The 20,554-nt window shown below is 59.3% G+C and overlaps 1 protein-coding gene and 1 non-coding gene across 2 annotated transcripts in view; both read right to left on the reverse strand.

Annotated features, from left to right (window-relative positions):
- The window catches only part of CELSR2 (cadherin EGF LAG seven-pass G-type receptor 2), a gene marked incomplete at its 5' end in the record, with an annotated part of 44,418 nt that extends 23,864 nt beyond the window's left edge, over nt 1-20,554 (reverse strand). Inside the window, 4 exons of the mRNA XM_039912511.1 lie at nt 86-201; nt 763-985; nt 6,343-7,002; nt 16,900-20,554. Coding sequence (XP_039768445.1) covers nt 86-201; nt 763-985; nt 6,343-7,002; nt 16,900-20,554 — 4,654 coding nt within the window. The remainder of the gene's footprint in view (nt 1-85; nt 202-762; nt 986-6,342; nt 7,003-16,899) is intronic.
- On the reverse strand, nt 10,371-10,508 carry LOC114813429. The gene has a single exon (XR_003761149.1). It is a non-coding gene; the product is annotated as a small nucleolar RNA SNORA7 (small nucleolar RNA).

Consider the following 20,554-nt stretch of genomic DNA (forward strand, 5'->3'; position numbering starts at 1 on the left):
TCGGGAAAGAAGGGCAAGGTCCGTGGGTGCCCAGAAGAGGTGGGCGGGGTCTGAAGGTGCCCGGGGAGGTGAGCAGGACCCATACCTGCGGAGAAGGTGAGCTGGATCTGCCCTTGGATGATCTCGAGGGCCACGAAGTCATGTTTTTCGTTGAAGCGGCCGTTGTAGAGCAGCAGCCCGTCCTGCTCCTTCGTCGCAAACCTGACGGGGGTGGCGGAACGGGGACTTCGAGGAATCGATCCCGTCCCTGGGGCCTGACTAAGCAGCATGCTTACCCGCCGCCTTTGGGGCCAAGATTAGGCTGGGGCCTCCTAGGGTCCCGGACTGACCCCAGGACAGACCAACAGACATGGAGTCCTAGGCACTGCCCCAGATGGACAGATGGAGAGACGGGGGTCTGATTCCCGGACTGCCCCCGGGATGGACAGACAGACAGGGGGCTGACACCTAGATAGCTCCAGATGGACACAGAGACAGACAGCGGTCTGACTCCCGGACTGTCCCCAGCCTGGACAGATATATCCCCAGCCCGGACAGACATACATGGGGTATTGGCTTCTAGGTTGCTCCCAGGATGGACACACAGACAGACGGGAGTCCTGGCAACCCACTAGGCAGGACGAGGAGACTGCAGTGACTCAGGTGCCCAACCTCAAGGCCCGCCTACCCCTGCCCCGGGACCTGAGCCCTTTTGCCAAACCATCCCGGGGTCTGCCCCTGCTCAGTGCACTGGGCACCAGCCCGGGGCCCACGGACACTCACGTGAGGGTCAGGGTGAAGTGGAAGCGCTGGCGCAGGCCACGGAAGGTGAGGAACGACCGGGCAGGGAAGCTGCGGGCAGTCACTTGGCAGTATGGCTTCTCGAAATCACCCTCTGGGCACTGGCACTTGAAACCACCCACCAGCAGGTTGATGCAGGTCCCCCCGTTCCTGCAGATGCCGGGGGCACAGCGGCCGGACCGGGCACTCACTTCGCAGTGCTCACCTGAGGGCGGCGGGCCAGGAGAGAAGGGGGCTCAGGCGCCAGCTATGCCAGCAGCTTTCCGCTGCCCTGCCAGGGCCACCTATGACTAGCAGCAGGGCCTCAATCCCCAACCCTTCCCCTGCACCCTTCCCCCCACCCCAACTCTAGATAAACATCGGTTACAGAAAAGACCCTAAAATAACAATCGGTCTCAGAAAAGACCCTACAATAATAAGCCCTAATAACACTGGCGCCATGGAGAAGTGCTCTAACCCACTGCAGGGAAACAGTTCTCCCCTCCCCCGCCCCGTCGGTCAGGTCAGGTTGGCTCAGTCTGGAAAAAACGATGTGATCGGGCTTTCCTGAAAGGTCCCTGGTCATCCAGGCTACTGTCTTCCACTCTAGACTATAAGCTCGTTCGTGTCCGCTAATTCTGTTGCATCGTACTCTCCCAAGCACTTAGTACAGTGCTCTACACACAGTAAGCGCTCAGTAAATACCACTGATTAATTGATCCAGTCCTGAGGGAGCGGGGATCCACTGCCGTCCCCCAACCCTGCCATCCAAATTCTCGCCTTTCTGATTGCTATGAAGGGCTTTGAGATCAGGCAGAAGACAGCTGGGGTGGGGGAGGGGTGGGGGGAGGAATTATCAATTAACCAACTTCTTTTATTAAGTGCTTACTCTAAGCAGAGCACTATACTAAGCGCTTGGGAGAGTACAATTTAACAGAGTTGGCAGACTTGTTCCCTACCGAAGCAGGGGGCTTGGGTTCCAGCCCTAACACAATCACTAAGGGAGGATAAGGGTGGGTTTTTTTGCATAGTCTCATTGGGCTGGAAATGAGGACAGCTTCAGTCTCCTGAGGAAGAGACTGAGCTGGGAGTCTGGACTCCTGGGTCTCTCCACTCCGTACTGCCCCTCACATGCTGGGTGAGCTGGGTTGATGACTCACCCTCTCTGTGCTTAGTGTCTAACTCTGGACCCATTTCCCATCCTGCCTCCTAAGGTGGCTGGGCTGAAAGTCGGGGGTTTGGTGGGGAGGCGGGTCTGGGAGGGTGGGTGGCAAGGTTGAGGGGTGGCCAGGAACCACATCACATGGGGCGCGGGGGCTTGGCGATCCTGTCTTCCCTGGAGGAGACCCGGATCCTTTGGTGCTAACTCCAAGCAGGTGATGGGGGCGACTGCCTGCCCCACATGGGGTCTGTGGGGTTGGGATCTTGGTGTTCTGTAGGGTTGGGGGCTTTAATTCTGGACCCCATGGGCAGGAATGTTACATACTGACCCTGAGCCAGCAATAAAAATGAAAAGTCTCCTGTCCCTCTGACCAGGTTTTTGGGCTCCCCGTGGATCTTCCCTTCTCAGGTCTTGTCTGCCCTCTCTCTCTCCAAGATCCTGCTTGAGTACTGGATTCCTCTGGGCTCCTCTGGACTCCTGAGCTTAGTGACCAAGCAGCTGTTCCCAGGCCTGCAGTAACCCCATGGTTCTCCCATCCTCAGAGCCCAAGAAAGACCTCAGGCCCCAGCCTCCCCACGGGGCACAGGCTGGGGGCAGGGGGAAGGATGGGGACAGGTAACTCCATGCTGTCTGGCAGAGCACCCCCTCCGTATAGCCGTGCCCCGGGGGACGGCTGGAGGCAGGGGCTTGGCTCCCTTGCGAATGTCCCATGCCCTGCTCCAGACCTGGACCCTGGGGGATCCCAAGGGTGGGAAGGCCCAGGAGTGCCCTGCTGGCTTCATAATTTGAAGGCCTGAACCTGGGTCAAGGGCTCAGGGACCTTGTCAGCTCCTATGACCCAGGAGCGAATAGTGGAGGAGACAGAAGGGATTGGGGTTGGAGGAAGATGGATGAAAAATGAGTGGAGAGCCAGGGGTCCAGAAGAGGACCACAAGACCCCAGAAAGAAGCCAGGGTCAGGGAGGAAGGGCCAAGGGTACAGTCCTTATCCTGAGGCTTCCCCTCCACCTCTACCAGCCACCAGTCTATCCTTGCTAAGCATTCTCTCTCTCTCCCATTACAACCCAGCCCCCACACTTTGCTTATCTAATGCCAACTCGTTTTGTTTTGTCTCTGTCTCTTCGCTTCTAAACTGTGAGCCCATTGTTGGGTAGGGATTGTCTCTATTTGTTGCCGAATTGTACTTTCTAAGCGCTTAGTACAGTGCTCTGCACACAGTAAGCGCTCAATAAATACAATTGAATGAATGAATGAATGAATGAATGAACCTACTCACTGGGCCTCAATCTCGCCTCTGTCACTATCGACCCCTTGCTCACATACTCCCTCCAGCCTGGAACTCCCTCCCACTCTCCCCGTCTTCAAAGCCCTCCTAAAAATGGGGTTTGAGAAGCAGTGTGGCCCGGTGGATAGAGCATGGGCCTGGGAGTCAGAAGGAGCTGGATTCTAATTCTGGCTCTGCCACTTGCCTGCTGTGTAACCTTAATCAAGGCACTTAACTTCTCTATGTCTCAGTTTCCTCAACTGCAGAATGGAGATTCACTCCCTATTGTCCCTCCCTCTTAGACTGTGAGCTGCATGAGGGAGAGGGACTGTATCCGGTCTGAGTAACTTGTATCTACCCCAGTTCTTGAACAGTCTTGACACAAAATAAGCACTTAACAAATACCAATAAAAAGCACACACAAAATAAAAGCTCTTCCAAGCACTTAGTATACTGCTCTGCACACAGTAAGCACTCAATAAAAACAACTGCTTGATTGATAGCCTCCTCCTCCTCCTCCCTTGAGTTTGTCCCCTTTTTTCCACCTCTTCTCCCTGGCCGACACCCCCTCTTCCTTAAAATCCACCCCACTCCCCCACGCCTTTGCTCAGGTCTCAGGGTGCCGCCCTCCGCATCACACCCCGTAAACCCTCCTTTTCTCTACTCCCACTCCCTTTAGTGTCGCCCTGACATGCTCCCATTATTCATTCCCCCTGACCCAGCCCCACAGCACTTAAGGCCATATCTGTCATTTATTTACATTAATGTCTGTCTCCCCCTTTACACTGCAAACTAGTTGTGGGCAGGGACCGTGTCCATTTACTGTTGCTTTGTACTCTTCCAAGGGCTTAGTACAGTGCTCCGCACACAGTAAGAACTCAGTAAACACAGCCCTTGTATACATATCTGTAATTATTTATATTAATGTCTGTCTCCCCTCCCTCTACACTCTAAGCTCGATGGGGGCAGGGCATGTGGCCGTTTATTGTTGTTTTGTACTCTTCCAAGGGCTTAGTACAGTGTTTCACACAGTAAGCGCTCAATCAATACAGCATAGTTTACTGGCTAGAGCACAGGCTTGGGAGTCAGAAGGTCACGGGTTCTAAACCAGACTGCCACATATCGGCCATGTGGCCTTGGGCAAATCACTTCACTTCTCTGGGCCTCGGTTATCTCATCTGTAAAATGGGGAGCCCTATGTGGGACAGGGGCTGTGACCAACCTAACTGATTTGAATCTTTCCCAGCGTTTAGTACAGTGCTCTGCACATAGTAAGCGCTCAATAAATACTATTGAATTAGCTTAGAGCAGTGCTTGGCACCTAGTGAGCGCTGAACAAGTACCATTATCCCGTGCTTAGAGCAGTGCTTGGCACCTAGTAAGCGCTTACAGAATCCATGAAAAGATGAACTTTTGGTTCACTTTTAAATATTATTACTTTTACCTGTTTGTGCTTTTTTTCAATTCTAGGTTTGAATAAATCTCGAAGTCGGAGGACGTGGTGTTTCTAATCCCAGCTCCGCCACTTTTCTGCCGTGGGAGCAGTAAACCACTTAACTTCTATGTACCTCAGTTACCTCATCTGCATAATTGGGATTAAGACTGTGAGCCCCACGTGGGACAATCTAATTACCTTGTACTATTCCAGCGCTCACAACAGTGCTTGCCACATAGTAGTAAGTACTTAACAAATACCATCATCATCATTATAATGATGAAGAACTGTGAGCCCCACCTGGGACAACCTAATTACCCTAGTGCTTAAAGCAGTGCTTGGCACATAGTGAGCGCTTAACAAACACTATCATTATAATGGGGACTAAAACTGTGAGCCCCATGTGGAACAATCTAATTACTTTGTACTACCCCAGCGCTCAGAACAGTGCTTGCCACAGAGTGAGTGCTTAACAAATACCACCATCATCATTATAATGGGGATGAAGACTGTGAGCCCCACGGGGGACATCCTAATTACCTTGTATCTACCCCAGCATTTAGAACAGTGCTTGGCACAGAGTGAGTGCTTAACAAGTACTGTCATCATCTTTATAATGGAGATGAAGACTGTGAGCCCCACGTGGGACAACCTAATTACCTTGTATCGACCCCAGCGTCCAGAACAGTGCTTGGCACATAAAGGAGAGCTTCAGAAACACTACTATTTGGTGATGATGAGTAGGATGGGAGGAACGACGGCCTGAGGAAGTGTATTTACCTTGTATGTCCCCCAGCGTTCAGAATAGTGCTTGGCACCTAGTGAGCGCTTCAGAAACACTATTAAAGATGATTATGAGTAGGACGGGAGGAACGACCACCTGAGGAAGTGTGTTTACCTTGTATCTCTCCCAGAGCTCAGAACAGCGCTTGGCACATACGGAGCGCTTCAGAAACACTTATTACTGATGATGATGAGTAGGATGGAAGGAACGGCGGCCTGAGGAAGTTTGTTTACCATGTATCTTTCCCAGCGCTCCGAACAGTGCTCGGCACAGAGTGAGCGCTTCAGAAACACTGCTATTGATGATGATGAGTAGGATGGGAAGAACGACAGCCTGAGGAAGTGTGTTCACCTCGCATGTCCCCCAGCGCTCAGAACAGTGCTGGGCACAGAAAGCGCTCAAGAAACACCAACATCGTTATCATGGGGATGAAGAATGTGAGCCCCACGTGGGACAACCTAACTGCCTCCCCCAGCGCTGAGAACTGTGCCGGGCACATAGTAAGGGCTTAACGAACACTATGATCGTGATGATGATGATTAGGATTATGAGAAGCAGCGTGGCTCAGTGGGAAGAGCCCCGGCTTGGGAGTCAGAGGCCGTGGGTTCTAATCCCGGCTCTGCCCCTCATCAGCTGCGTGACTGTGGGCAAGTCACCATTAGACTGTAAGCCCGTCAAACGGCAGGGACTGTCTCTATCTGTTGCCGACTTGTTCATCCCAAGCGCTTAGTACAGTGCTCTGCACATAGTAAGCGCTCAATAAATACTATTCTCTGGGCCTCGGTGACCTCATCTGCTAAAATGGGGATGAAGACCGCGAGCCCCACGAGGGCCAACCTAATTACCTCGTATCTACCCAGCGCTCCGAACAGTGCTCGGCACACAGCAAGCGCTTCACAGATACCAACACTATTATTATTAGATGGCGACGCTCATCACCGGTGAAGTGGTCCGGGCAGTGGCAGGTGTATCCGCCCTCTCGGGTCCGGCAGCGTCCGTGCGGGCCGCAGGGGCTGGAGTAGCAGAGGTCGATCTCGGTCTCGCAGAAGTCTCCGGTGAAGCCGGGCGGGCAGCGGCAGCGCAGGCCGCCCACCGGGTGGATGGGCCGGAAGAGGACCGAGGCCGAGGCGATGAAGGGCGCCGTCGAGTCGAAGCGCAGGACCGACACGCAGCGCATGTAGTTCTCGCACGGCTCCCGCAGGCAGATGTTGTCGTCGAAGGGCAGCACGCGTTGGGCCGACAGGGCCGCCAGGAGGCTGCGGTTGAGGTAGAGCCGCTCCTGCAGGTCCTCGGACGGCAGGAAGCCCCCCGACGGGGTCCCGGGCCCCGGGCCCGGCCCGGCCCGCCCCACCGACAGGCTGACGTTGAGGACGTGCGCCCCGGGCACGTCCGAGTCCCGCTGGACGCTGAAGACCACCACCCGCTCCGGGGCCGCGGCCAGGGTGGCCGCCACGGCGCGGACGAAGAGGCCCAGCAGCGGCGAGAGGAAGCGCTCCGGGCTCATGTCCTGCAGCCGCAGCGTGATGCTGTGGGTCAGCATCTCGTCCGTGACGATGGTCACCCGCAGGGCGCACTGGGCCGACACGCTGTGGACGCCGTCTGCGGGGAGCCCAGAGCTGGGAGCCGCCGCCGGGAGGACGGCCCGCCGCCCCCCCGCCCTCCAGCTTCCACCGTCCCTCCTGCCCCGCCCTGCCCCGCCCTGCCCCGCCCTGCCCTGCCCCGCCCTGCCCTGCCCCGCCCTGCCCGTCCGCCTCTCTCCCTTCCTCCTGTCCCCTCCACCCGCCACCACCCGCCCTCTCTCCTCCCTTTTCCCCTCCCTGCCCTTACCCGCCTTTACACCACCCTCCTTTACCCCCTCCCGTGCCAAAATCTCCCTCCCTAACCCCGTTCGCCCCCTTCCCTTTTTACTACTTCTCACCATCCCTTCCTCTCTTCTGCTCTGCCATGAGCCATCAGCTCTTCCCCGGCTCGGCCCTCCTGTTCCAGCCCAGCGAGCCAGTCCCGACTCCTGATCCCGGTCTTCCCTCTCCCAACCCAGAGCCTTGGAACCACACCCTACCCAGAGGCCGGCCTCCCTGCTCTCAACGCCTTCTCAAACCCCTTTAGATGCGGTTCGAGGCCACCTCCTCCAGGAAGCCCTCCCTGATTAGCCCCACCCACTCTCCCACCAGGCCGCCTCATCCAGTCGCTCCTGATGTTCCCATATTTGTGTCGATGGACGTGGCCTGGGTCCCCGAGTTGTCGTTCCCCGCCTCCCACCCCCGACTCCGCCAGGCCTGTGGGAGGTGCCCTCTCCGCCATCTGGCAACATTATCACTCCATCCTTATTACCTCCCAGGCCCAGGGTCCACCCCGGCTGTTTCAGATATTTAACTCGGTCCTCAAACCCCCTGTCCACCCTCTCCCCCCATCTCTTGCCCCTCGTGACCTTGTCGTGTACTTCACTGGGAAAACTGAAACCATCAGGGCATCTTCTCCCTAAAATTGCCCCGGCTCCTCTCCAGTTACTCCCTCCTTCTGCCCCTTCTTCGACTTTCCCATCTTTCCCAGCAGCATCTCAAGAGGATATTCCCCCACCTCTTCTCGAAATCTACCCCCTCTACCTACACCCCTGACCTAAACTTCAGGAGTGGGTGGTCGACACCCACTGCCTCCCTTATTCTCCTCTAATCTCTCCTTAACCCACTCCCATCTGGTTTCCACCCCCTTCACTCCATGGAAACCACCCTCTCAAAGGTCACCAGTGATAGTCTTGCCAAATCCACTGGCCTCTATTTCATCTTAATTCTCCTTGACCTCTCAGCTGCCTTCGACACCATTGATCACCCCCATCTCCTGGAAACATTTTCTAACGTTGGCTTCACTGACACTGTCCTCTCCCGGTTCTCCTCTCTCTCTGGCCGCTCATTCTCAGTCTGTTTCTCAGGCTCCTCCTCTGTCTCCCACCCTCTAACTGTGGGAATCTCTCAAGGTTCAGTTCTGGGTCCCCGTCTGTTTTCCATCTACACCCACTCCTTTGGAGAACTCATTTGCTTTTCAAGGCTTCAACAACCATCTCAACGTGGGTGATTCCCCAATCTACATTTCCAGCCCTGATCTCTCTTTTCTTCTTTGCACTCTTATATTTCTTCTTGCCTTCAGGATATCCCTAATTGGCTGTCCATTCCACACCTCAAACTAGATATGCCCCAAACAGAACTCCTCATCTTCCCACCCGAATCCTGTCCTGGCCATCTTTCCCATCACTGAAGGCAACGCCAAGAAGCAGCCAGGCTTAGTGGAAAGAGCGGGGTTTAGGAGTCAGGACCTAAATTCTAATCTTGGCTCCACCACTTGCCTTCTGTGTGACCTTGGGCAGGTCACTTCACATTTCTATGCCTCAGTTTCCACATTTATAAAATGGGGAGCAGTACCCGTTCACCCTTCTACTTAGATTGTGAACACCATATGGGACAGGGACTGCGTCCAACCTGATTATCTCATATCTATCCCAGCACTTAGAATGGTACTTGACACATAGTAAGCACTTAACAAATATTATCATCATCACTGTCCTCCCTGTTTCACAAGCCCATAACCTTGCATTATCTTTGATTCGTCTCTCTCATTCAACCTACACATTCAATCTGTCACCAGATCCTGTCAGTTCTACCTTCCCATCACTAAAATCTGCCCTTTCTCCTCCATCAAAACTGCTAACATGCTAGTCCAAGCACTTATCCTATCCCGCCTTAATTACTGACTCCATCAGCCTCCTTGCTGACCTCCCTGCCTCCTGTCTCTCTCCACTCCAGGCCTAATCTATTTTGCTGCCCAGATCATTGTTCTAAAAAACGTTCAGTCCGTGTCTCCCTACTCCTCAGAAACCTCCAATAGTTGCTCATCCACCCCTGCATCTGAGAGAAATTCCTTACCATTGGCTTTAAAGCAATCAACTCTCCCCCTCCTATCTTACCCTGCTGATTTCTTACTACAGCCCAGGCCGCACACTTCACTCCTCTAATTCCAACCTATTCACTGTTCCTCCATCTTGCCTCTCTCACTACTAACTCCTTTCCCACATCCTTCTTCTGGCCTGAGACTCCCTCCCCCTTCATATCCAACAGAGCGCCACTCTCCACTTTCAAAGCCTTTTAAAAATCCCATCTCCTCCAAGAGGCCTGCCCCATCTAAGCCCTCGTTTCCTTGACTCCCTCTCCCTCTACGTCACCGATGCACTTGGATCTGTACCCTTTAAGCGTTTGATATTCACCCCACCCTCAGCCCCACAGCATTTATGTCCATATCTGTAATTTATTTTAATGTCTGTCTCTCCCTCTAGACTGCAAGTTACTAGTGGGAAGAGAACTTGTTCTACCAACTCTACTGTCCTCCTCCAAGTGCTTAATACAATGTTCTACAGACAATAGCTGTTCATCACCTTGACCCCTCTTACCTCACTTCCCTTCTCTCCTTCTACATCCCAGCCCTCGTGCTCCACTCCTCTGGTGCTAACCTTCTCACTGTACCTCGTTCTCACCTGTCCTGCCTTCGTCCTCTGGCCCACGACCTACCCCTGGCCTGAAACACCCTTCTCACTTCCCCCCTTCAAAGCCCGATTTAAGGCTCATCTCCTTTAAGAGGCCTTCCCAGACTAAGCCCCCGCCTCCTTTTCCTCAGCTCTCCTTCCCTCCCCATCACCCCAACTTGCTCCCTTTGCTCTCCTCCCCTTCCCATTCCACAACACTTGTGTATATATGTCTTGTCTTATGCCATCGAGCTGTTTCCGATCCATTTATAGCGACACCACGACACATCTCTCCCAGAACTCCCCGCTCTCCATCTGCAATCTTTCTGGTGTTGTATCCATAGAGTTTTCTTGTAAAAATACCGTAGTGGTTTACCATTGCCGCCTTCCGCACAGTAAACTCAAGCCTCCGCCCTTGATTCTCTCCCATGCTGCTGCTGCCCAGCATGGGTGAGTTTTGACTTGTAGCAGATGGCCTTCCACTCACTAGCCACTGCCCAAGCCAGGAATGGAATGGGTAGGCCCCTGCTCGACTCTCCCTTCCATAGCCGAGACTGGTAGAGGACTGGAAACTCTCCAGGTGCGACCCTGAGAGAGGAGTATATAAGTACGTATCTATAATTCTATATATTTATATTAATGTCTGTTTACTTGTTTTGATGTCTGTCTCCCTCCTTCTAGACTGTAAGACCAGTGTGGGCAGGGATTGTCTCTTTATCGCTGAAGTGTACTTTCCAAGCACTTAATACAGTGCTCCGCATACAGTAAGCACTCAATAAATACGATTGAATGAATGGATGAATGAACTAATAAATACCATTGATTGATTGATAGAGGATCTCTGGGGCCTTGGAAGTGAAGTGATGAAGGACAAAAGGGGGGATAAATGGACCTCCCCAGAGTCCTCCACCTCCACCCTGTTCTCGTTCTAGCCTGAGCTGTTGGAGGGCACAGAACCTCCAGGGGAGCCTGGAGCCCCTCCCTCCCTCCCTCCCTTCTGGTTCCAGGGAGATAGAAGAAACTCTGTCCGCCTTGGTCTTCCCCCTTCACCTCCCAACAGAAAAAGCAGCATGGCCTAGTGGATAGAGCATAGGCCTGGGAGTCAGAAGGACCTGGATTCTAATCCCAGCTCGGCCACCTGTCTGCTGTACGATCTTGGGCAAGCCACTTCACTTCCTCTGTGCCTCAGTTACCTCATCTGTGGGATTAGGACTGGGAGCCCCATGTGGGACACGGACTGTGTCCAACTTGATTAGTTGTGTCCCCCCTTTCCCTCTGCTCCTCCTCCCCTCCTCCCCAGTTCTTCCCCCTTCCCCTCCCCTCAGCACTGTGCTCATTTGTATATATTATTTATTACCCTATTTATTTTGTTAATGAGGTGTATATCTCCTTGATTCTATTTATCTTGATGATGTTGTCTTGTTTTGTTTTGTTCTGCTTTGCTTTGCCGTCTCCCCCGTTTAGACTGTGAGCCCGTTGTTGGGCAGGGATTGTCTCGATCTGTTGCCGAATTGTACATTCCAAGTGCTTAATACAGTGCTCCGCACATAGTAAGCGCTCAATAAATACTGTTGAATGAATGAATGAATGATTAGCTTATATCTACTGCAGTGCTTAGTACAGTGTGTGGCACGTAGTAAGCGCTAAGCAAATACCATAAAAAAGTCAGTAGGCATGGGACTCACTGCAGCTGGGAGTAAAGCAGACCCCCTGCCCGAACACCCGCTCCATCTCCTCTGCCCTCCCCTCCAACCCCCCCCCCCACGTTTTACCTAGTCCATGTGGAATGACTTATTAGGAACTGTGACCAGGTGGCATCTGAGCATCGCCAGCTCCTGCTCAGGATAGAAGGGGCCCAGGGGCCAGGCAGGGGACGAAGGCACAGGGGCCAAGCCAGGGGCGGGGGCCCAGGGACCGGGAGGGGGGTCGAGGAGCCGGCCGGGGGGTGGAGGGGTGGAGACAATGCTGGCATGAAAAGCCGGGCCCGGTCCCCCTCTCCCATTGAGACTTGCAGCTGCTCAGGAGTCGGTGGCCATCCCCGTGGCAACGGCCCGACACAAAGCATTCCTCACTGGCTTGTCCCTCTCTCCGCGGCCAGCCTGGGACCCCCGTTCCCCTTCCTTGGGGCAGGAGCCTGGGTCTGGGGGCCAGAGCAAGAGCAAGAAGGGAGATGGCCCCAGGGGCAGCCCAACAGATCAGGGTACAGGGCCTTCCTGGGGAAGTTTTCCCATGACTCCTGGCAGAGGGAGGGACTGATGGATGGAAGAAGAAATGCACAGAGCAGCTCCCTGCCTGTCCTGCAGCAGCTCCTGAGGCACCAGGGAGTGAGGGGCTGGGCAAGGAGGAGTGGGAGGTAGAGCATGATGCTGAACATACATGCACGTACCCATGAATCTCAATCAAACATGGGTACACATACTAAACAGACACACCTTCTCACACTCATCCACATTCACCCACACTTTTACACATAATGTCCCATACCCACACACACTTATTCACTCTTGCACACACACACATTCACATAGCCACTCACCTTTATCTAGAGAGGGACCCAGGGAGAAGCAGTGTGGCCTAGTGGAAAGAGCATGGGCCTGGGTGTCAGAAGACCCGGGTTCTAATCCTGGCTTTGCCACTTCTTTCCTGTGTGACTTTGGGCATATCACTTAACATCTCTGTGCCTCAATTTCTTCATGAGAATTAAATAATGTTGGTATTTGTTAAGCGCTTACTATGTGCCGAGCACTGTTCTAAGCGCTGGGGTAGACACAGGGGAATCAGGATGTCCCACGTGGGGCTCACAGTCTTAATCCCCATTTTACAGATGAGGTAACTGAGGCACAGAGAAGTTAAGTGACTTGCCCACAGTCACACAGCTGACAAGTGGCAGAGCTGGGCTGGCCCTCCCTCCCACTTAATAATTATGAAGGGATTTGTTAAGTCATTTCTGTGTGCCAAGGATGGAACTAAGCACAGATGCAAGATAATCAGATTGGGCCTAGTCGCTTTCATCGGACTCACAGTTTAGACTCTGAGGAATCTAAGGAGGTCCGGGGGTAGGGGTTGCATCCAATCAAGTGCTACCGGGCCTTTGAACCCTCCACACAACTCCACACACGTGTCTACAGGCAGGTATGCACATGTTCATTCATGGTGCGGCGAAATGCCCATATCACAAATTGTAAACTCCTCGAGGGCAGGGATCATGTCTCCTAATTATTATACTCTTCCAAGAGCTCTGGACAGGGGTCTGTACAGAGTAGATGCTCATTTAATGCTATGGAACATTTTCAGAATTTAGGTTCAGAAGGGCCCCTCCCCTTGCATAAGAACCCTCCTTCCTCCCAGAGCCCCCTTCCCTAGTAGAGAAGAAATCAATGCTCATGAAGACAAAAACTTGGAGACGGCCCGCTGCCGACTCTCTGTCTACCTCCTAGCTCCGTCTGTCTCTTCTCCAGCTCGATTCTTCCCATCTGGCTGTCCGCCTGTCTCTCCCCCCACCCCCCCAACCCCCAAACCCCCCAATCCTTCTGTCTGGTTTTCCTTGTCTCCTGTACTGGCCACCTGCCACTTCTTCCCCTGGCTCACACCTCAACCACCGGCCCCCTGCTCCTCACTCTCCCTGAGGGAGAGGGGGCTTTGGGATCCTCAGCGATACCATGGCCCCCCGAGGGACAGGCACCATGTCTAATTCGTGCCTGTTTATTCTCTGCCAGAGCTTAGTACAGTGTCCTGCAGAAGTAATCATTTAATAAACGCTACGAGTATGACTACTAACTCCAGGTCCCAGTCTCCCTTCTCTGACTGGTCCCCAGGCCTCCACCTCTCCAGGGCTCCTCGTTGACCTCGGGACAATGGTTGCCTTGGAAATGAGCCTAGCTCCAAATTCCCTTCAAATCCCTCCTGACCCCACAGTTCCCAGAGGAGGAAACTGAGGTGGCGGGGCTCAAGGGGTGGTTACAGCTCAGTGGGTGGATATGGGCGCGGTAGGCAAGGTGGTGCAGGGCAGAGCTCGGGGCCGGAGCAGAGTTCCTGTCCAGCTCTGGCTCTGGGGGAGAAGGAGAGACTCAGAGATTCAGAGGGAGAGAGAAAGGGGCAGAGAGACAGGGGAGGGAAGGGAGGGGAAGGGGAGGAAGCCGGCGGGACAGGAGAGAGAAAGAGAAGAGACAAAGAGCAGGAGCGGGCAGACAAAGAGGCAGCGCCAGTCCCAGAGCGCCACCCTCCACTCCCCCTCCCCAGCTTCGCTTAACTTTGGGGTTGTCATAGCAACTGCCTGGAGGGGTCAGTGCCGGGGGGGGGGCGGGGGCGGAGGAGGAGCTGGGTCTGGAGGTTCCAAAGAAGCTTCACCCCATTTTCCCACTCGCAGGGGGAGGGGCCGGCAGGAGGTGTCTGTGGCTCTGGGGCAGCTCCCTTGAGACTGCATCTCTTCTTTCCGGCTCCCCCTGGGTCCTGAAGCCCCCTTCCCCGGGGGCGGGGGGGCGGGGGAGGGGAGCCGGGTCGAGGGTCGAATGGCCCCGGGGGCAGTCAGGGGCTTTGGCCCACGCTGACCCTCTAAACCCCTCAACTTCCTTCTCAGCTCCACGCCCTAGGGGAGAGAGCTCAGGCACTTCGATCCCTGGCCCCCCAATAACCTCACCCTCGACCCCCATGGCCCAGGGCCCGCCCCCTCCCCACGTCTCCTCTGTCCTCTCAGGGGTAACTGGGGCTCAGAGGGGAGTAGCCCACAGTGATTAAGGTTCATCTGATACCTGCCCCTCACTGCCCCCCAACCTTGGTGCAGGTCTGCATCTTGGGGCCGGGCAGGCCCGGAGCAGGTGCAGCCTGCTGGCCCCGGCTGGAGTTTTAGCTCCTCGGGCCGGGGCCAGCCTCGGCCCCTTCTCCAGCCCGACCGTTCCCTCCTCACCACCACCTCGGGGACGACCCCCGGGCCTCAGCTCGGACCCTTCCCCACCCCCCGCGGCCCCGGCGGTGACCGGATGAGGAGGGCGGCGACGCTCCGCTGGGCCCTCGGTATGCGGCCGGCTCTCACGCCCCCTCAATGGGCAGGGGCATGGTGCCCCCTTCCCCGCCCCCAACCCTGCCCCGGACTACAATCTCCCGGGACTCCTCGCCCCCTGGGGCTGGCGGAGGGGGGCGGGACTTCAGGGTGCAGCCGCTCAGCAGGGAGACTGGGCCACCTGGGTCCTTCAGGGACGGCTGTGCAGGCTCGGGGAATGGGGGGGGGGGGGGAGGACGCTACTCTGCTGCAGCCCCAGCCCCCCAAGACCTGACGGTGGAGTTGGCAGTACAGTGCCTGGCACAGAGTAAGCGCTTAACGGATACCACAATTATGATGGTGATCATTATTGAACCCCCACTTAAACAAAGAGTCCCGGGGAAGGGAGGAGGAGGGGGAAGAGAGAGAATCCGTCACACCGAGTCTCCCGGTTCACCACCAGTTGTGGAGGGGCCCGGATCCCCGGGTCCCGCCATCCCCCCTATCCCCTCTTCCACCCGAGTCCGGGCCCCCGGGTGGGGAGCTTGGGCGGGAGGATGGGGGGGTGGGCGTTAGCCACCAGAATGCTACTCTCCCCCATCTCCTCCCCGCGGCCCCCACCCAGCCCCCCTCTCAGCCACTCTTCCCGCCTTTCTCGGCAAAGTCCTCCCCAGCCCCGCCCCCAGCAGGAGGGTGGGGGTGGGGGCGAGGGAGGGGGCGGGGAAGCGGCCAACCACGGCGGTGGTCCGATCCGGCCCGGCCCGGCCCGGCCCGGCCCGGCCCGGCCAGGCCCAGGCTCGGGGCAAGAGGAAGGGAGGCGGGATGAGCCAGACCTCCTGGGGCCTGCTTCCAGGGGGCGGGACGGGGGAGGAGGAGGGCCCCGCCGCCCCCTTCTTTGCCCCTGGTCATAAACTGCTTAGAGACCCAAGGGAAATTTGAATCCTGCCCCAAGGTCTCCCCAGCCTGCCACCCCTCCATGGCCCAGCAACCACTGCCCCAGCCGGGTCCCGCCAGTCCCTCCGACCCATTGCCCAACGCCCTAACTGCCCCGGGCGTGATTCCAGACCCTGACACTGCCCCAGCCGTGGCTGTCCAATCAATGACTGACCCAGGCCGGGCCCACCGTAACCCGGCCCTGCTCCGAACCACGATCTAACCAACCACTGCCCCGGCCACGGTCTACCCAACTAACCACCGCCCCAGCCACGGTCTGTCCAACCGCCCCCTGCCCCATCGTGCCCCGACACGGTCCAACCAATCACTGGCCCATCCATGGTCCGACCATCCCACGGCCCTACCCCAGCCCGCAGTCCAACCCATCACTGCCCCAGCCACGGTCTGTCCAACCAACCGCTGCCCCGGCCGTGGTCCAGGCAACCTCGGCCCCAGCCACGATCCGACCGATCGCTGCCCCGGCCACGGTCCAACCCCCGACTCTCCTGGCCAGGCCCCACCGTCTCCCGGCTCCAGCCCACAATCAGACCAGCCACTTGCCCAGCCTTAAGCCCTCCAACCCGCTTCCCAACACTCTCACCGCTCCAGCGGTGTTCAAATCCCCGCCCCCGCCCCAGCTCGTGGTCCAACTTATCACTAGCCCATCCGGGGTCCGAGTCCCACCGGGCCAGGGCCGGGTCCCACCATCCCCCGGCCCCACCTGAACCGTGGGCCAACCAATCGCTGCCCCAGCCACGATCCAACCAGTCGCCTTCCCGACACTGGTCCAACCAGTCACTGTCCCAGCCACGGTCCAACACCCGACTCTCCTGGCCAGGTTCCCCCCATTCCCCCGGCTCCGCCCCGCAGTCTACCCAGACACTGCTCCAGCCTTGGCCCATCCAACCCACTGCCCAATACTCATGATCCAATCCCGCCTCCCCTGCCCCCTCCCGGCCCCCACCTCCCCCGACCCTGACTTCCACCGCCCCGTCCCGGCCCAACCGCTTTCCTTCCCTCTGCGACTGCTCCAGCCGGACCCCTCTCCCCGCCGGGCCCGCGCGGCATCCCGGGGGCTCACCTGACACGGACACCCTCATGATGGCCTCCAGCGGCCGGTTGTTGTCCAGGGCCGGGCTGAGCCGCAGCTCCCCGGTGGAGGCGTTGAGGAGCACCAGGCTGAGCTCGTTGCCCTCCTCGAAGGTGTAGCTGAGGGCGTCGGAGACGTCGGGGTCGTGGGCCGGCACCCGGCCGATGGCGCCGCCGGGGAAGCTGCTGGAGCGGTTGGTGACGTAGTTGTTGAAGAGGATCTCGAAGTTGCCGAGGACGGGCGGGTTGTCGTTGCGGTCCAGGAGGCGGATGTGGACCGTGGCCCGGCTGACCAGCGGGGCGGACGTGGCCTGCACCACCACGACGTACTCGGCCCGCGCCTCGTAGTCCAGGTCCACCAGCGCGGTCAGCTCCCCGGAGAAGATGTCCAGCTGGAAGACCTCGGGGATGTTGCCCTCCACGATCTGGTACATGATCTGGGCGTTGGTGCCCTCGTCCGGGTCGCTGGCGGTCACGCGGGCCACGGCCAGCCCGATGGGGCTGTTCTCCTCCACGAAGACATCGAACTCGTCCCGCGCGAAGACCGGCGGGTTGTCGTTGACGTCCAGGACCGTCACGGCCACCTCCACGGGGGTCCGGGATGGGGGCACGCCCTTGTCCACGGCCAGCGCCCGCAGGCGGTAGAGGGCCACGTTCTCGCGGTCCAGCCGGCGCAGGGTGCGCACGATGCCCGAGGTGGACTCGATGACGAAGTCGCCGTCCCCGTCCTCCCCGCCCTGGAAGGTGTAGAACACCCGGCCGTTGAGGCCCGCATCGCGGTCGGTGGCGGAGACCTGCAGGACGCTGGTGAAGGCGGGCACGTCCTCGTAGACGCTGCCCTGGTAGGCCTCGCGCAGGAACTGCGGGGCGTTGTCGTTGACGTCGTTCACCAGGATCTCCAGGTAGGTGGTGTCGGACTTCTGCGGGATGCCGTTGTCCCGGGCCGTGATGGCCAGGGTGTAGGAGACCTGGTCCTCGTAGTCCAGCGGGGCCAGCGTGGTCACGGCCCCCGTGGCCCCGTCGATGCGGAACTGGGGGAGGCTGTCCTCCATGAAGTAGGTGATGCGGGCGTTCTCGCCCGTGTCCTCGTCCGTGGCGCTGATCACCACCACCGTGGTGCCCGGCGGCCGGTCCTCGTCGACGTTGACGGTGTAGTGGGAGCTCTGGAAGACGGGCCGGTGGGTGTTGGCGTCGGTGACGTTGACCAGCACCTGGGCGGTGTCCTGGCGGGTGCCGTCGGAGGCCGTGACGGCCAGCAGGTAGTGGCGCTCCAGCTTGTAGTCCAGCGGCAGGGCCAGGGAGATGAGCCCGCCGCCGCCGCCGCTCTGGCTGGTGATGGAGAAGCGGTTGCGGGTGTTCCCGCTGGCTATCTGGTAGGTGATGACGCTGTGGGCGTCGCGGTCCACGGCCGACACCGTCACCACGCTGGTGCCCACGGCCGCGTCCTCGTTGAGCCTCACCGCGTACTCCGGCCGGGTGAAGGCCGGGCTGTTGTCGTTGACGTCCAGGACCGTGATGCTCACGCTGGCCGAGGCGGTCAGCGGCGGTTCCCCGTGGTCCCGGGCCTCCACGCCGAAGCTGTAGAAGTCCACGGCCTCGCGGTCCAGCTCGGCGGCCACGGAGATCCAGCCGGTGCCGTTGTGGACGGCGAAGGGGCAGGCCGGCCCGACGCCGGACAGCCGGTACTCCAGCCGGGCGTTCTCGCCCGCGTCGGCGTCGACGGCCTGCACGTGCAGCACCAGGTAGCCCAGGGGCACGCTCTCCAGCACGGTGGCCTGGAAGGGCGTGCTGACGAAGATGGGGGCGTTGTCGTTCACGTCCAGCACCTGCACGGTCACCAGGCCCGACACGTTGGAGAGCGGCGGCCGCCCTCCGTCCTGGGCCCGGACACGCAGGCTGTACTCCTTGGCCGCCTCGTAGTCCAGGGGGCCGACCAGGTCCAGGGCCCCGGTCTGGGCGTCCAGGTAGAACTGGCCCCGGGCGTTGCCGCTCATGATGCTGTAGTGGACCAGGGCGTTGCTGCCCTTGTCGCGGTCCGTGGCGGCGACCCGCAGGATGGGCACGCCGGGGGCCGCGTCCTCCCGGACCCGCACCACGTAGCGCTTCTCGCCGAACTGAGGGGCGTTGTCGTTGTCGTCCTCCACGGTCAGGTGGACGGTGGCCGTGGCGCTGCGGGGCCCGGGGTCGCGGCCCTGGTCGCTGGCCTCCACCGTCAGCAGGTAGGACTCCACGGCCTCGCGGTCCACGGGGCCCCGGGTGCGGATGACGCCGGAGCGCGGGTCGATCTCGAAGGCCTCCGAGGCCTCGGCGGCCCCGGGCGCGCCCGGGCCCTCCAGCAGGCGGTAGAGGATGTTGGCGTTGGCCGGGGCGTCGGCGTCCGTGGCCCGCACCGTCAGGACCTCGTAGCCCACCTCCAGGTTCTCCCGCAGGCTCTCCTTGTACTCGGCCTGCTCGAAGGCGGGGTCGTGGTCGTTGGTGTCGGCCACCGTGACGGTCAGCGTGGCCAGGGCGCTGCGCCGGGGGCTGCCGTGGTCCTGGGCCGTGACGCGGAACACGTGGCTACTCTTGGTCTCCCGGTCCAGCTCCTCGGCCGTGGTCACGGCCCCCGTGGCGGCGTCCAGCGAGAAGAAGAGGTTGGAGCGGCTGTCGAACAGGGCGTCCATGCTGTACTCCAGCCGGCCCGCCTCGCCGCCGTCCGGGTCCGAGGCCCGCAGCCAAGCCACGGGGGTGCCCGCCGGCTGGTTCTCCGCCACCGTGGCCTGGTAGCTGGGCGTCTGGAACTGGGGGGCCGTGTTCACGTTCCGCCGCCGCCGTCCGCCCCCCTGCCCGGCTCCGTGGCCGCCTCTGTGTCTTTCCTCGTCCCCCTCTCCGTGGCCGCCTCTGTGGTCGCCCTCGTCCCCCTCTCCGTGGCCGCCCCTGTGGCCGCCCTCGTCCCCCTCTCCGTGGCCGCCCCTGTGCCCGCCCTCGTCCCCATCTCCGTGGCCACCCCTACGCCTGCCCTCGTCCCCATCTCCGCGGCCGCCTCTGTTCCTGCCCTCTTCCCCATCTCCGTGGGCACCCCTGGGCCCGCCCTCGTCCGCATCTCCGCGGCCGCCTCTGTTCCTGCCCTCTTCCCCATCTCCGTGGGCACCCCTGGGCCCGCCCTCGTCCCCATCTCCGTGCTCAGCCCCGCGCCCATCTCCTTGCCCCTCTCCGTGCCCGCCCCCGTACCCTCGCGGCCCACAGGACCGGCACCTCAGCCGCGGGGCCCGGGCCGGCTGGAAGCAGCGGGGCCCCGCGGGGAGGACGAGCCGTCCCGGCGGGGAGAGGTGGCCCCTGGCTCCCAGGAGGCGGCAGCGCCAGCGGCAGCCCCCCGGGGCCGGGGGCAGGGGCACGGGGGCCCGGGGCTGCGGGCACCAGGGTCGGCGGCCCCTAAGCAGCAGCCGGCCGCTGAGCTCGGGGCCCCGCGGCCCGCAGCGAGCAGCGTGCAGCCAGGATCCCGGGGCCCCGGCCGGGCACAGCCAGCGCCGAGGGGCGCAGGGTCCGGCGGGCTGCGGGGCGGGCGGCCCCAGCGGGTGGCAGGCCCCGGCGGGCAGGGCGTCGAGCCCGGTGCCCAGGCCCGGCGGCGGCAGCAGCAGCAGCAGCAGCAGCAGCAGCGGCGGCAGCAG

The sequence above is a fragment of the Ornithorhynchus anatinus genome, chromosome 7 (genome assembly GCF_004115215.2).
Source record: "Ornithorhynchus anatinus isolate Pmale09 chromosome 7, mOrnAna1.pri.v4, whole genome shotgun sequence".
Classification (NCBI taxonomy): domain Eukaryota; kingdom Metazoa; phylum Chordata; class Mammalia; order Monotremata; family Ornithorhynchidae; genus Ornithorhynchus; species Ornithorhynchus anatinus.